Genomic DNA, 13,639 nt, shown 5'->3' with positions numbered 1-13,639 from the left:
CTCATTTCTACCACACCCTGGCGATTTTACTCAACCTCAGAATGATGTCTAGCCTTGAAGGGGTTATTGAAGGCTGTATCTAACCCCAGAACTGAGTATGATTATCTGGTAGTAATATAAAATAGGTTATTACATTGAAAGGCTACATGACAACACTAGAGGTGAACGGATGTGGAAGGGAGGAGTGAGGTCGAGTCAGGGGGCAAGGGGACTTATAGGCAAAGGGAGGGAGAAAGATAAATTGTGAGGGGAGAAGGGAATAGGGATTGGGAGGGTAGGGGGAGAAGGGAATGGGGATTGGGAGGGTAGGGGGAGAAGGGAATGGGGATTGGGAGGGTGGAGTGAATTTGTGAGGGGAGTTGAGGAAGAGAGTTAGTGGAGGGCAGGGGAGAGGACTGGACGGGAAGGTAGTGGAGTTGGTGAAGGGATCGGGAGGATGAGGTGAGTTTGAGAGGATGAGGAAAATTGGAGGGGGAAGGAGAAATTGGTGGAAGGGAGGGGGAAGGGCATTCGAAGCTAGAGGGAAGAGAGAGGAGGTGAAGGGGAGGCTGGAGGGGGAGAGAGGAGGGAAAAGGGAAGTGAGAGGCTGGTGAGAGAAAGAATGACAGAAAACTGCAAAACCAGATCAATAGCCCACAAAAAAAAAAAAAAAGTTATAAGAGCGAGATTTGCAACAAGGGAGGTATGACAAAGTGCTGGGCCAAAAAAAATCTCGTGCAATATTTTCCGGCCCTTGGCGTTGGAGCTGGCAGGCAGATAAACCCCAGCCGGATGAAACTCAGAAAAAAAAAAAAAAGTGAATGAATGTTAGGGGAAGGGAGAGCACAAGCGACAGTAAGGATCCTGAAGTTATGGAGGCCTGGGGGGACGCTGGACTCCTGGGTTGTACTTTATTTCCAGTTCAGTCTTTCATTCACAGCGAACTGGAGTAGAGAGAAGGGAGTGACTAGGTTAAAGGGAAATCAGTTTAATAGGGAAATCGTGAGAAAGGTGAGGGACAGATTTCCAGGATTTTATTTGTTTATTTATATTTTAATCTCCGTCATGTGGAACTGGGAAGGAGGAAAGGGAAGGACTGGAGGAAAGGAAGTGAATTTCAGACAGGGAGGTAATGGGAAGGAAGGGAGGAAGGTGACTGGAAAACGCTATGGGTGAATGAGGAACAAGTGATAATAAGGTAGTACAGAATAAAAGGCAAATGATTCCCAAGTTCTGTTGGCGTTGGTGGGCGCTGCACTCTGGGAATATAAACTTTTTTTTTTTTTTTTCTGTCTTTCATTCACTAGTGACTTGAAGTTATGAACTGTAGTCGACTTTTCATCTAACAGAACTGACCTACTCCCACAGATTGGATGAGTCTTTGTTATTAGTGAATGGGTGCTCGTGGTAGCTATAGTTCTTTCATCCTAACTTGGCCTGGAAGTTCGTTTATTTATAACGTACTTCACGTAGCTCAGTGACGGGAAAAAATACTACTGCGACTCTACATCCTCTCCATAGCACATATTTGTGACTGGCGGCATATTCCAGTGTTAATCTGTAATTACGACTAAACATTCAAGATGGAGAGATGGCAGTTGTAGGCCAAGTTAGAGTAAAAAGAGTTTAGTCAAATCATCGCTATAATCTGACGACACTAAGCCATCAACGCAGCTGAAAGGAGTGAGGGGTTTTGTCACTTATGGTAAACGCATTCTGTAAGCTGGGTTTGACTCGTAAATTCTGGGAAGGAAGGTGTGGGGTACATGTGAAGGTCCCGTATTCCCGTCGGTTAAGGAAGCTCCGTAACACCTCTTCCTAAGTGATTTATTTTGTTCCTTACAGCTTGCCGTCTTCATCTGTGTTAAATATTCTAATATTACCATAGTCTATAAGTAACTTACAAAACAGTATTAACCAGCCGTATCCAGAAATAAATCGGCAAGGAAGAGTTGTTAGGGAGCTTCCCTAACTGCCGAGAATACGAGCCAAGGACTGTCTTTTATTTCCAGTTAAATAACGACGGACTGGAGGAGGAGAGAGAAGGAAGGAGCTGGAGGAAAGGAATTGGGTTTGATAGGCGGAAAAATTGTGGGAAATATATAACGTGACCCGCTGTGGTTGAGTGTGAACGAGAGATATTGCAGTACCAGAGAGAGAGAGAGAGGGAATGGATGTGAATGTTATGTTACTGGTGGGACGCAGGATACCTGGGTCTGCATTCACACACACACACACACACACACACACACACACACACACACACACACACACACACACACACACACACACACACACACACAATATCACTACCCCGTTGGAACTTAGGATTTCTTTTCATAGGTAGAACGAGAAGAGGAAACTGTAGTCTCTCTCCAAGCCTCGTGTTCTTCCTGTATAATCAAGCCTTATTTACTAGAGGAAAATTATGTTAAGTATTTTCCTTTTTTTCCTCCTCTCTTTCTTACTTTTTTTCCATTTTTTTTTTTTTTTTTTTTTTTTTTAATGGCGAAGAAAGTGCAAAATAATACCATGTCAGTCGGTCTTCCTGCAGAAACATGACAGTTTATTTGTTTATATGCCAGTTTCTTTCGTGGACTGTCTTTTTCATTCTAGTCACGAGGAAGTGGAGAGAAAGGAAGGAGGGGAGTGTGAAAGAGGCTCGAGGGAAGGAACTGAATTTGAGAGAGAGAGAGAGAGAGAGAGAGTAGATGCTGTACAAAGAATGCATACTGGAAAATGTATGGAGAAAGAATAGAAAGTATTAGGAAACTAAATTAAAGGGAGATTCAGAGACATGAAATCAAGGTAAAATTTTAGGAAAGGAAGAGGGAGGAGGAGGAGGAGGGTGTTCTCAGAATTAATGACAGAAAAAAGTCAAAAACAGAATGACGGATAATGAGGAAAGTTTGGAAGGTGTGGCGCGCACGCACGCACGCGCTAACACACACACACACACACACACACACACACACACACACACACACACACACACACACAGAAAATGGAGGAAGGAAAGGAGAGGAATTACGGGGAACAGTTTCAGATAAAAAAATGTTAGTCTTGTGAGTGCGTGGAAACTATTTATTTTCCGTCTTCCAGAGGACGTCATTTATACTTAAGTCTTGCTTTATTTTTTTTAGACATATCTTGTAATAAAGAAACTAGTGTAAAAATGTAAAAAAAAAAATGAAGTAAAGATGTAAGTCATTGTAGTGAAAAATAAAAAGAAATAAGAACCATTGTAACGAAAGATAAAACGTTTTAAAATTAGGAAGCAAAATTGTAAAAGCCTTAAGCTAAAAATGTAAAAACCATTGTAGTGAAAAAGTTAAAAATCTACGAGCCATTGTAATGAAAAGATGAAAATGTAAAAAATGAGGATGTTAAATTGTAAAAGTCGTTAGTTAAAATTGTAAAAACTTTTGTAGTGAAAAAGTTAAATGTAAAAACCATTGTAGTGAAAGTCAAAGTGTAAAAAAAAATGAAGCTCAGCAAAAATCTTCAGCTAAAGATTTTTAAAAAAGTGAAAAAGGTGAAACATCTGCGAACCATTGTAGTAAAGAGCTTAAAACCTAACAGATAAAAAGACTTAGACTTTTCCCACCAGTTAGTATTATTGTTTGGCGTTAGATGGGGTTCAATAGGTTCTGGAGATACTTCCGTCCCTGGAGGTTAAAAGGTTTGAAATGCTAAAGAGAGTGTCGTAATGAAGTGGTTAAAGAGGCAAGAGTCCCGAGAGTATCTTCTGAATTGGCCTCTCCATCCAAGGTTTTTCAATTTCTAAGGTCTGGAAAAGTCTTGAGATGGGACAGATGAGAAGTTAATTTCGGAGGGCAAGGAGGAAGGGGGGCAGGAAAGTGGAGGAGGAGGAGGAGGAGGAGGAATGGAGGGATAAAGAGGAGGATAGGAAAGAGGAGACAGAGGAGGGACAAGGATAAGGAGAAGAACGTCAGGAGGGGTAAGGAGGAAGAGGAAGATGAGGGGGAGGGGGGAGCAAGAAAATAGAGGAGAAGGGTGATGAAGAAACTGGAGGAGGAGGGGGAGCAAGGAAGTGGAGGAGGAGGAGGAGAAAGGGGAAAAGAAATTGGAGGAGGAGGAATGGGAAAGAGTTAGGAGGAGGAAGAAGGGGGGGGAAGGATGAGGAGGAGGGAAGAGGGGGGTGGAAGGAGGAGGAGGGGGAAGATTTAGTTCAGGGGAAACTTTAGTAATCTTGGTCTTGGATTCTCAGATGATACCTCTCAGTAGGAAGATGATTTTTATTTATTCATGCTGTTTCCTGACGATTGTATTCAGGGTTGAGGGAGAGTTTTGGATCTGTGGAGAGATTAGAAATATCCTCCATTAACCCAGAGAGAGAGAGAGGGTGTGGGGGTGTCATCATTAACCTGTTTAGTACGAGAGAGCCTTCCTAAATTGATGTGTGAGAGAGAGAGAGAGAGAGATATTGTCCATTAGTAGCAATAATAAGTAATACGTGTGCGATTCACTGATCACCTTAATAGGGCCTCATTCATGAATTATTATTATTATTATTATTATTTTGTTCCCAGGTAATGGACTTGGGTAGATCGTTGCATTTGTCTCCTTACCACTTTATTTTCATTTGTTATTTTATTTTTGCCACCTCCAGATGATTTTATTCAACTTAGATAATTTTTAGCAAACCCCTTTTTCCCTTTGCATTTTCTTTTCACTTGCAGGGAAGGGACTGGATAGCTAATTAGAATTTTGCCCCTTCTTTTCAAGGACCTCTTATTAGTTACTTGTTGTGACCTCCAGATTAAGGTGGGATATAAGGCCTGGATAATGATCTTGAAGGAAATATCTGTAGTAGTGAAGGAATTGAATAAGGTTACGTCTTACTCGTCTAGCACCTTAAGTCTCTAATCTGAAGGAAATTATACAGGGATATCACCAAGAGAATAATAACGTCTTCGGGCTGATGAGGTTATTTTCTTGAATCCGAGGACTTTTTTTCTTTATTCTTGCATGGCCCAGACAATTATATTTTACTTGGGAATCCTCTCGTGGTTAAGATGCTAAAAAAGAGAAAGAAAAAAGATCACATATATCCTTCACTGTGAAATCTCTTAAAGCTAAATAAAATCATGAGGAGTTAACCAAGAATAAAACGATTAAAATAAGACATACTCAGACTGATGGGGTGAAGAGAATTTCCTTTTCCATCTTCAAATATATTTTACCCTTCGCTCATTCTGGGGCAATGGACTTGAGTAAATAAGTCGCATCCTGAGAGCATTTCGTCCCAGTGAGGTTGTGAGAGAGGCCATGATAAACGTTGAAGCTGGCGGAACTGGCGGAAAAAAAAGGTAATTCCAGTGGCTGTCCACGTGGATTGGCAAGCACAAGAATGGCCAGTCTCGGAGAGGGAAGGGAGATAGGAAGACGGAGATGGAGGGAGGGGAAGGGAGGAGAGGGGGAAAGGAAGGGAAGAAGGGGAGAGGGAGGGGAGGTATGGAAACAGAGGAGAGGGAGGAGGTGGGGAGTGAGTGAGGTGTGGAGAGGTAGATGGGGAGAGGGAGCGTAAGGAGGAGGGGAGTGGATAGGTACGAAGTAAGTAACGAGTGAGAAGGTAAGGAGTAAGGAGGGGAGGAGGAGTGGGTGGGACGGAAAAAGGGGGTTGGTAGTAATGGAGTTTGGAGGAAGGGATTGAGGAGGTAAGGTGAGGAGGCAGGAGGTAAGGAGGTGGGGGTAAAAAGAGTGATAAGGTAGGAAATAAGGGAACAATGTGGAACAGAGTGGAGTTGGGAGCAAGGAAGTAAGGATGAGGGGAGTTAGGGAGGGAGATGGCAGCGGAAGACCACACATTCCCTGGGGACGGTATGAAGGAAATGGAACAAGATGGAGTTGCATTTTTTCCCTCTTACAAGGTAGTCGAGGAGAGGACAGCGGGGGAAGTAGTTTTAAAGAATCTAAATATCTTTCCCGATAAACGTATCTCCTTAACTGTCAACCTTTATCGCAGGTCTATATGTTGATCTTATTTTACCACATCAATATTTTCCGTAGTTTTGTTGACTCTTAAGCAGATTTCCTGATGTAAATACGTCCCTGAATTATCTCTATCTCTTTCACCTTAATTTATCCCATATTTTTGTCCGTGTGCAGTTTATTTCACGTAGTTCAGTGGCAGGGTAATACAGTAGTGTGGTTGTACACCCTTTCCACAGCACTTCTTCCTGACTAGCATCATATTCTAGTGCTGATTTCTTTGTACAACTCATAATTCAAGATGGAGTGATGGCAATCCTAGGGCATCGTAGAGTAAAACGGGTATACAGTACTATCATAGGTCAGTTTGGTGTTTATATTTTCTTACTTTAGTGTTCACTCTTAATTTGACTAAAGAGCTTTTCGTAGCCGTTTGAGCGAAGATAAAAGAATAAGCAAGCAATCTTATACATAAATTTCAGTCCTTCAGTCCAGTAACATATTTTATCGTATATTTTCGTTCTTACGTTTTGATCTTTGAAGACGTCGTTTTGTCAGGGTCTGATTGAAGTTTTTTTTTTTCCGGTTCAGAAAGCTTTCCCAGGGTGATTAAAATGTCTGGAAATTGTATGATTAGAAAAAAAAATTGATTTAGATACTGACTAGAAGAGTTTCTTTACAGTAAGGGAGTTGGAAGGGGATAGAAGGGGAGGGCAGCCAAATGGCTGAGGACTAGGCGACTGGTGGCGATTTGTTTATGGCCACCCCTTAGTGGATTAAGGCGTCTGGCTTTGGATAGTTTAATATGCAGGTAGATAGAGAGGGTCTAGCTGAAAAACGTTTAGTATTGCGACCGCTGAACCCATCCGGTCAGCAGATTTCCGTTCTGTATGCCTGTTTTGCACTACGAGCTTAGTTGAGTTTCCCAGGATGATCACTCTTCCATTCTCTTTTCTCATTTTTCTTACTCTGAACCAACCAAATCAAACCAAACCTAACCTAACCTAATCTGACCTAACCTAACTACCAAGTAACCATCTAACAGGTAAACCAAACTTACTAACTCAACGTGGTACAAAGAAAACAATTCTGACCTAACCTAGACTTTCCCGGATACGAAAAATTGCAAAAATGGTACACAGAACGGAAATCAGCGCCCGGTCGTTCAGGTTCCGGCCGAGAAGGAGAATTGAGAGGAAAAAGGAATCCCCGAGCGACATAAAACGACAGTAAAGACGTGGCAGTGAGGCGGCAATTTGGGGATAACAATAAATTCAGGGATAGCCTTCACAATCCCTAGACTTTGCTGGGTAATCTTAATAGGCCATCCACTCCATCACCCTCCTCTTGATTTGCACGGCTTAGGACAAGTTAGGGATATAGAAGGGAGTCTTGGGAACGCTTAGAGGATTGGATATAACACGGAACCCATCACGGAGAGGATAAACACACACACACACACACACACACACACACACACACACACACACACACACACACACACACACACACACACACACACACACACACACACACACACACACACTTATCACGAACGGGATTTAGAAGCAGGAATGGGAAAATACAGAAGTATGTAAACAAAAAATTATTACAAGCCAGAAAACAAAGGGAACAGATAAACAGGAGGGAAAATAATAGTAATAATTATACCAGAATATAATAATAACAAGGAAACACACCACTGACAGGATTCAGAAGCAAGAGATGGGAAAGTTTAGACCCAAATTAAAGTCATTTGTCATCACAGTGCTCCGTGAAACAGGCTTTGGATTACATCGTTTTACTCTTCATTCAAGTCTTCGAAATTCTCGTTAACAGGATGTAGACTCCATTATTTTTCTCGTAGGCTGCATCATTTTACTCGTCATTCAAGCCTTCGAAATTCTCGTCTATACCCTACAGGCGAAGTCAGCGAAACAGTGCTTTGCTTGATTACACATCCTGTCGCAGTGCACGTGTTGAAATTGCCTCGAATGCATAAACAAAAGTGCAGCCCATCTTAATTGCATTTATTCCGCCATTTGTCATATGCCCTTCACTTCTATCCTTCGTCACTTGTACTTCACTTCTGTTCTTCGTCACTTCAGTTCATTTTATAGTTTTTATTTTCACTGCTGTTCTTCCCAAGTTCTGTTTTATCACCGTCGTACCTGACATTTTTTAACACCTATTGTATTAATCGTATGTCCATACTTAAAGGGGGTTAGGGAACAGAAAAGCGTACATGCGAGCATAAATACTTAGTGCAATAAACCTGAAATTAAAGAACACCACTTGGGTACACATTTTAAATTGACGAAGAAATCTTTACATGGTGCTGCCAGCACTCGGCCAAGCGAGGGTCTGAAAATACGACTGCTTGTTGGGGCGAGCGTGAGGGGTAGGGTGTGGGGGATTGGGATGAGGGGAGGGGAAAGATATGTATGGGGAGGGAAGAGAAATATGGAGAGAGTGCATGGTCATTGGAGGGGGTTGGGGTGAAAGGAAGGGGAAGGAGGCTCATGTGGAGGAAGAAAGGAAAGAGGGTGCGTGGTGAAGGAATAGAAGGTGTTGGGGGTTGGGATGAAGGAGAAGAGAAGCAGGTGCATAGGGAGGGAGTGGGAGGGGTGCGTGGTTATGGAGTGGGAAGATGCATGGGGATTGGAGTCGGGGTTTTGGGTGAAGGGAAGGGGAGGGAGTTGCTTGGAAGGAAGGAGGGTTGGGGGTGGGAATGGAAGGCAGAGTCTGAAAATATGACTGGAAAATGGTTGATCAAGTGAGGAAGGGAATGCATGGTGAGAGACTGGGGGTAGGAGGGGGAGAGTGGGGAGGGGTGAGGGAGGGAATGCATAGTGAGGGACTGGGGGTGGGGGGAAGGGGTTAGAAGGGTGAGAAGAGAAGGGGTAGGGTGTGTGAAGGTCCTGTTGCGCGTCAGATCAACCCGAGGCGAGTGGTGAGGCGGTCATGCAGCGTTCTTGGGCAGGTAGACTATTTATAAAGGAACTTGATACTCAGGCTCATGTGACTTGCTCTCAGTTGAATAAAATCGTCTGGCGTTAGCTGTTATGGAAGGAGAAATGCTAATGAAACCAGTATTAACACAGGCACCAGTGACTCAGATGAATAAAATCGTCTGGCGTCAGCTAATATAGAACACTTGAGTTGTCCCGATCATGAAAGGATTAATGGCACCAGTATTAACACTCAGGCTCCTGAATCGTTTCGCTAATAAGAATCGTCTCTAATTACCCGGAATAAATCACGAGAAAAGATGCGGCCGTGGGAGAGAATCAGTTTTTGCCGTAAACCAGTGTCCTTTGAAATTAATTATTGCCATGAATCGCATCGTTCTATTTTTCAGGTTATTTTGTCATTCTGGTTTGGTTGTGAAATATTGGTCGCATTTTTTTTTTTCATTTTTCGCTCTGGTTTGGTTGTGAAGTATTGGTTGTATTCTTCAGGTTGCTTTTCACTTTGGTTTGGTTGTGAAATACTGGTCGCATTTTCCAGTTATTATTCATTCTGGTTTGGTTGTGAGGTATTTGTCTCAGTTTTCAGGCTATTTTTCACTCTGGTTTGGTTGAGAAATTTTGGTCGCATTTTTTCAAGTTATTTTTCACTGTGGTTTATTTGTGATGTATTTCTCGTATGTTTAAAGTTATCTTTTAGTTTGATTTGCCTGTGAAATATTGGTCGTTTTTTTTTAATTATTTTTCACTGGATTGGTTGTGAAATACTTGGCACGTCTGTGAGTGAAAGTATAGTAAAAATAAATTGGTCTTATGCAGGGCTTAAGTTCAAGAAAGTTTTTGCATGCAGGCTTATCTGTGGGGTAAAATTCAGGCGTGACACAGGAGAGCCGAAGGAGGGGTTGGTGGAGACGGGCAAGAGCAGGAGCAGAAAATAAAAAAGAAGAAAGGAGGAAGAGGAAAAGGGAGAGGAAGAAAGAGAAGAGAGACGAGGAGGAGTAGCAGCAGGAGCAGGAAGTAAGGAGGAAAAAAGGAGGAAGAAGAATAAGAGGAGGAGGAGCAGGAGCAGGAAATGAGGAAGAAAGGAGGCAGATGAAAAGGGAGGAAAATAATAAGAGGAGAAAGTATAGTGACGAAGATGAGGAAAAAGGAGAAGTAGAAATGGGGAAGGGGAGAAGGGAGGAAAAGAGAGAGAAAGGCAAGGCAATTCATAGTGATGGGGAAGAAGAGGAACAGGAGCAGGAGGAGGGTAAGAAGAAGAGGAAGTGGCAGTGTGAAAAGGAAAAAAAAAAAAAAGGACAAGGCGGTATATAGTGAAGAAGAGGAGGAGGAGGAGGAACAGGAGGGGGAAGAAGAAATAAGAGGAAGAGGTGGTGGGGTACGAAGGAAGGAAAACAAAAGAGGAAAGGGACAAGGCATTGTATTGAGGAAGAATAACAGAGAGAGAGAGTGAGAATTTCCTGTCTAATTTTTCCAACCATTAAAAAAAAAAACTGTGGGGAATCTTTACATTTTCTAGAATTTTATCTCGTGTAAATTGAACTCCCTTCTTCTCTTTTGTTTACACTTACATCCATACACTTTTATAATCATTTTAAAAAGAATACACATAGAAAAGAAAAGTACATGTAACCCATTCTACTGTTGATGATGATGATAATGAGGAGGAGGAGGAGGAGGAGGGGGAGGAAAAAGGGGAAGAGAGGAGGAGAAAACGGAGGAAAGGGAAGAGGGAGAGAAAGGGGAGGAAGAGGAGGAAAGTATTATACAAAATACGATATTGTGGTTCCCAGTGGCAGGGGATCATGGAAGAGAGAGAGAGAGAAGCACGTACGTTGGTGAAAAGTTGGGGACGAGGCTATACGGGATCAAGAAAGCACGTACGTGAGAGAGAAGAGAGAGAGAGTAGTAACGATAGCCCGTACAAAGAGAAGACGAGGACATCAACTATGCCTGGCGGGACAAAGAGAGCGAGACAGGTAAAAAGCGCTCTGATGACTGCAATGAGGGGGGGTGGGGGGATGTTTATGGAATGACTATGGAAACGGAATGTGTGTGTGTGTGTGTGTGTGTGTGGAGAGAGAGAGAGAGATGGAGGGGGTTAGGGACAGCCATAAAACTCCCATCCTCTCAAAACTCATCAATTTCACCCCATCCTCTAAATATGAGGCCTGGGGGCGGACCGAAATTTTTCCCCATGATTTTTTTCCTCAGGCCTTGGTTGGTTTACGTTCATTTATTTACATTCATTTTTCATGCGATCGCCTATTTACTTTCCATTTCATATGTTTACTTATTTCCCGTCATTTTTTATACGATCATGTATTCACGTTCCTTCTCATATTTACGTTCATTTTTATGCGATCATTACGAGAGAGAGAGAGAGAGAGAGAGAGAGCGTTTGAAGGCGAGTGAGGAGAATATGAGTTTACGAGTGAGAGGAGAACATTTATAAGTAATTGTGAATGAGAAGAATGGAAGTGTATACGAGAGAGAGAGAGAGAGAGAGAGAGAGAGAGAGAGAGAGAGAGAGGTCAGAAAAGAATATTGTGTGATGTAGGAAAATGGAGTTTGAATAATGAATGAAGAGAAAGTAGCAAAAAAGAAAAATAAGAAATTAAAGGAATAGAATGATGAAAGATTAAGACTAAAAGTATGATAAAGCCATAAACAGTGACTCGAAATCCACGAAAATGCCAAAAACCAATATTCAGCAGTAAAGAAAAAAAAAATGCCCAGTGGAGATGCTAATTAAAACGGAGAGGAGGCAATGTGAAGCGAAGATGAGACAGGAGGAGGAGGCAATATCGGAGGGAGAGGGAGAGAGAGAGAGATCTATAAAAATGAAAATTAAATTGGAGAAGCACAATAGAGTAATGCAATAATATACTAAAGGAAGGCGGGAACAGTGAAGTGAAAAGAGGAAGTGGAAGAAGTGAAATATTAAAGAGACTGAGTGATGTGTAAAAGAAAAAATGGGCCAAGAGGAAATTGGGGTAATGAAAAAAATGCAAAAAAGACTACTGAAAAAGAACTGGGACATAAAAGAAAAAGGAGGGGGAGACAAGAGGAAGGAGGGAGAGGGAATTCAGGAAACAGAGAAGGAAGAAAGGAGGGAAAGAAGAAGGAAAGGAAAGAGGGGGAAAAATAAGAAAGGGGGGAAGGAAGAAAGGAGGGAATGAAAAAGAAATTAGAAAAGAGGGAGGGAAGAAAGAAAGGAGGGAGGGAGAAATAAGGAAAGGAAACCATTAGTGAATGAGATTGCTGATGGGAGAGAGACGGGGAACAGTAATTATTACGAGAGAGAGAGAGAGAGGGGGGGGGGAACGAAAAACAGAGAAGGGGAGGAATGGGGACAAGGAAAAAGAAATAAATGAAAATATTAGAGCAAGGGGAAATAAGAAAGGGAGCAGCAACAAAAACATAACCTACCTTCCTTGACGTCTTCCCCTCCTACGTCTTCCCTTCCTCGCTCCTTAAGACTCTCGTAGCGCGCTGTCCTGAAGGTCACAAGGTCAAAGGTCATGTAGGACGCGGTCAGGAGAAGGAGACTCACACGGGCCTCTCTCTTCCACATGGTTGAGAGAGTGGTGGGGGGGAGGGGGGAGGTTGTTGGTAGGTAGGTTGGAAGGATTTGCGGTTGAAAGTTATTAAGAGCAAGTGTGTGTGTGTGTGTGTGTGTGTGTGTGTGTGTGTGTGTGTGTGTGTGAGAGCTAAAATTAGATTATTTCTGAGAATGAGTCAAGCCGCGGGAACTGAATATGTATGCAAGATTAGGAATCAGTGATTAAGTGAAAGTGGGTGTCAGAGCGAAATGGTGAGTGAAAGTGAGAGATGACAGAGAGAGAGAAAGAGAGAGAGAGAGAGAGAGAGAGAGAGAGAGAGTAATGAATGGGTAAATGCGTCTTGGAAGAAGAGAGAATTGAACAAATTATAATAGAAATGATTGTGTGAGGAAGAGGAGTGAGAGTGAAGGATGAGTGAAAATGAAAACCAGCTTAGAATGAGTGAATTGAGTCAAGTTGTTAGATAAGAAGGGGAGAGAAATTAATAAATTGGGACGGAAATGAGTGAGTGAGAAATAAGTAGGTAGGAAAGTGAATGAGAGAGAGAGAGAGAGAATGCTTAAAGTGTGAGGAAATGAGTTTGTGAGTGTAATGATCTAAGCTCTTTTGAAACCGAATGAGTAAAATTAATGACGTAAATTTGAGATACAATGTGAGGAAGAACAAATATGAGATGAATGAAGGTAAGTGAGAGAATGAGTGAGTAAACAAGAAAGGGAGTGAGGTAATTATGAGGAACTGAGCTGTTGAGTGAGTGAAGAAATGGAGATAATCTTGAAAGAGTCTGTGAGTGAGTAAGGAAATGAAGGAGATTGTATTGAGAGGCTGTGAGTGAGTGAGCAAATGTGTGAGGTAGTCTTGAGAAATTGTGAGTGAGCAAGTGAGAGAACGAGTGAGAGAGCTGCCACGTCTCCACCCACCAACGCTTTGTCAACCTGGTAATTTTCAAACACCAATTTCCTCCTCTGTTCCTATGTTTCTCGATTGTTTTTCCTCCACTGGCCACCCTCCCCCCTTCTTCCTCTCCCCTCCATCCTCCCCTCCTTCCTATCCCCTTGATCCTCCCCTCATCCTTCCTTTCTTTTTCTCTTTTATTCTCACTTTTCCTTTACTCATCTCCCTTTTCCTTGGTCCTTTTCAATTCTCTTCATTTTTCTTTTCTACATCTCT

The 13,639-nt window shown here is 42.3% G+C and overlaps 1 protein-coding gene across 1 annotated transcript in view; it reads right to left on the bottom strand.

Moving 5' to 3' along the window:
* LOC145405808 (protein Star-like) overlaps positions 1–12,480 on the bottom strand; it is a 53,444-nt gene extending 40,964 nt beyond the window's left edge. The window contains exon 1 of the mRNA XM_080277046.1: positions 12,336–12,480. Coding sequence (XP_080133172.1) covers positions 12,336–12,480 — 145 coding nt within the window. The remainder of the gene's footprint in view (positions 1–12,335) is intronic.
* Positions 12,481–13,639: the final 1,159 nt, after the last annotated feature.

Source organism: Coenobita brevimanus, chromosome 68, assembly GCF_032717465.1.
Source record: "Coenobita brevimanus isolate Jiangsu-jjx chromosome 68, ASM3271746v2, whole genome shotgun sequence".
NCBI classification, from domain to species: Eukaryota; Metazoa; Arthropoda; class Malacostraca; order Decapoda; family Coenobitidae; genus Coenobita; species Coenobita brevimanus.
Note: the sequence above shows the minus strand (reverse complement) of the source record. Positions and strands in the feature narration are given on the sequence as shown.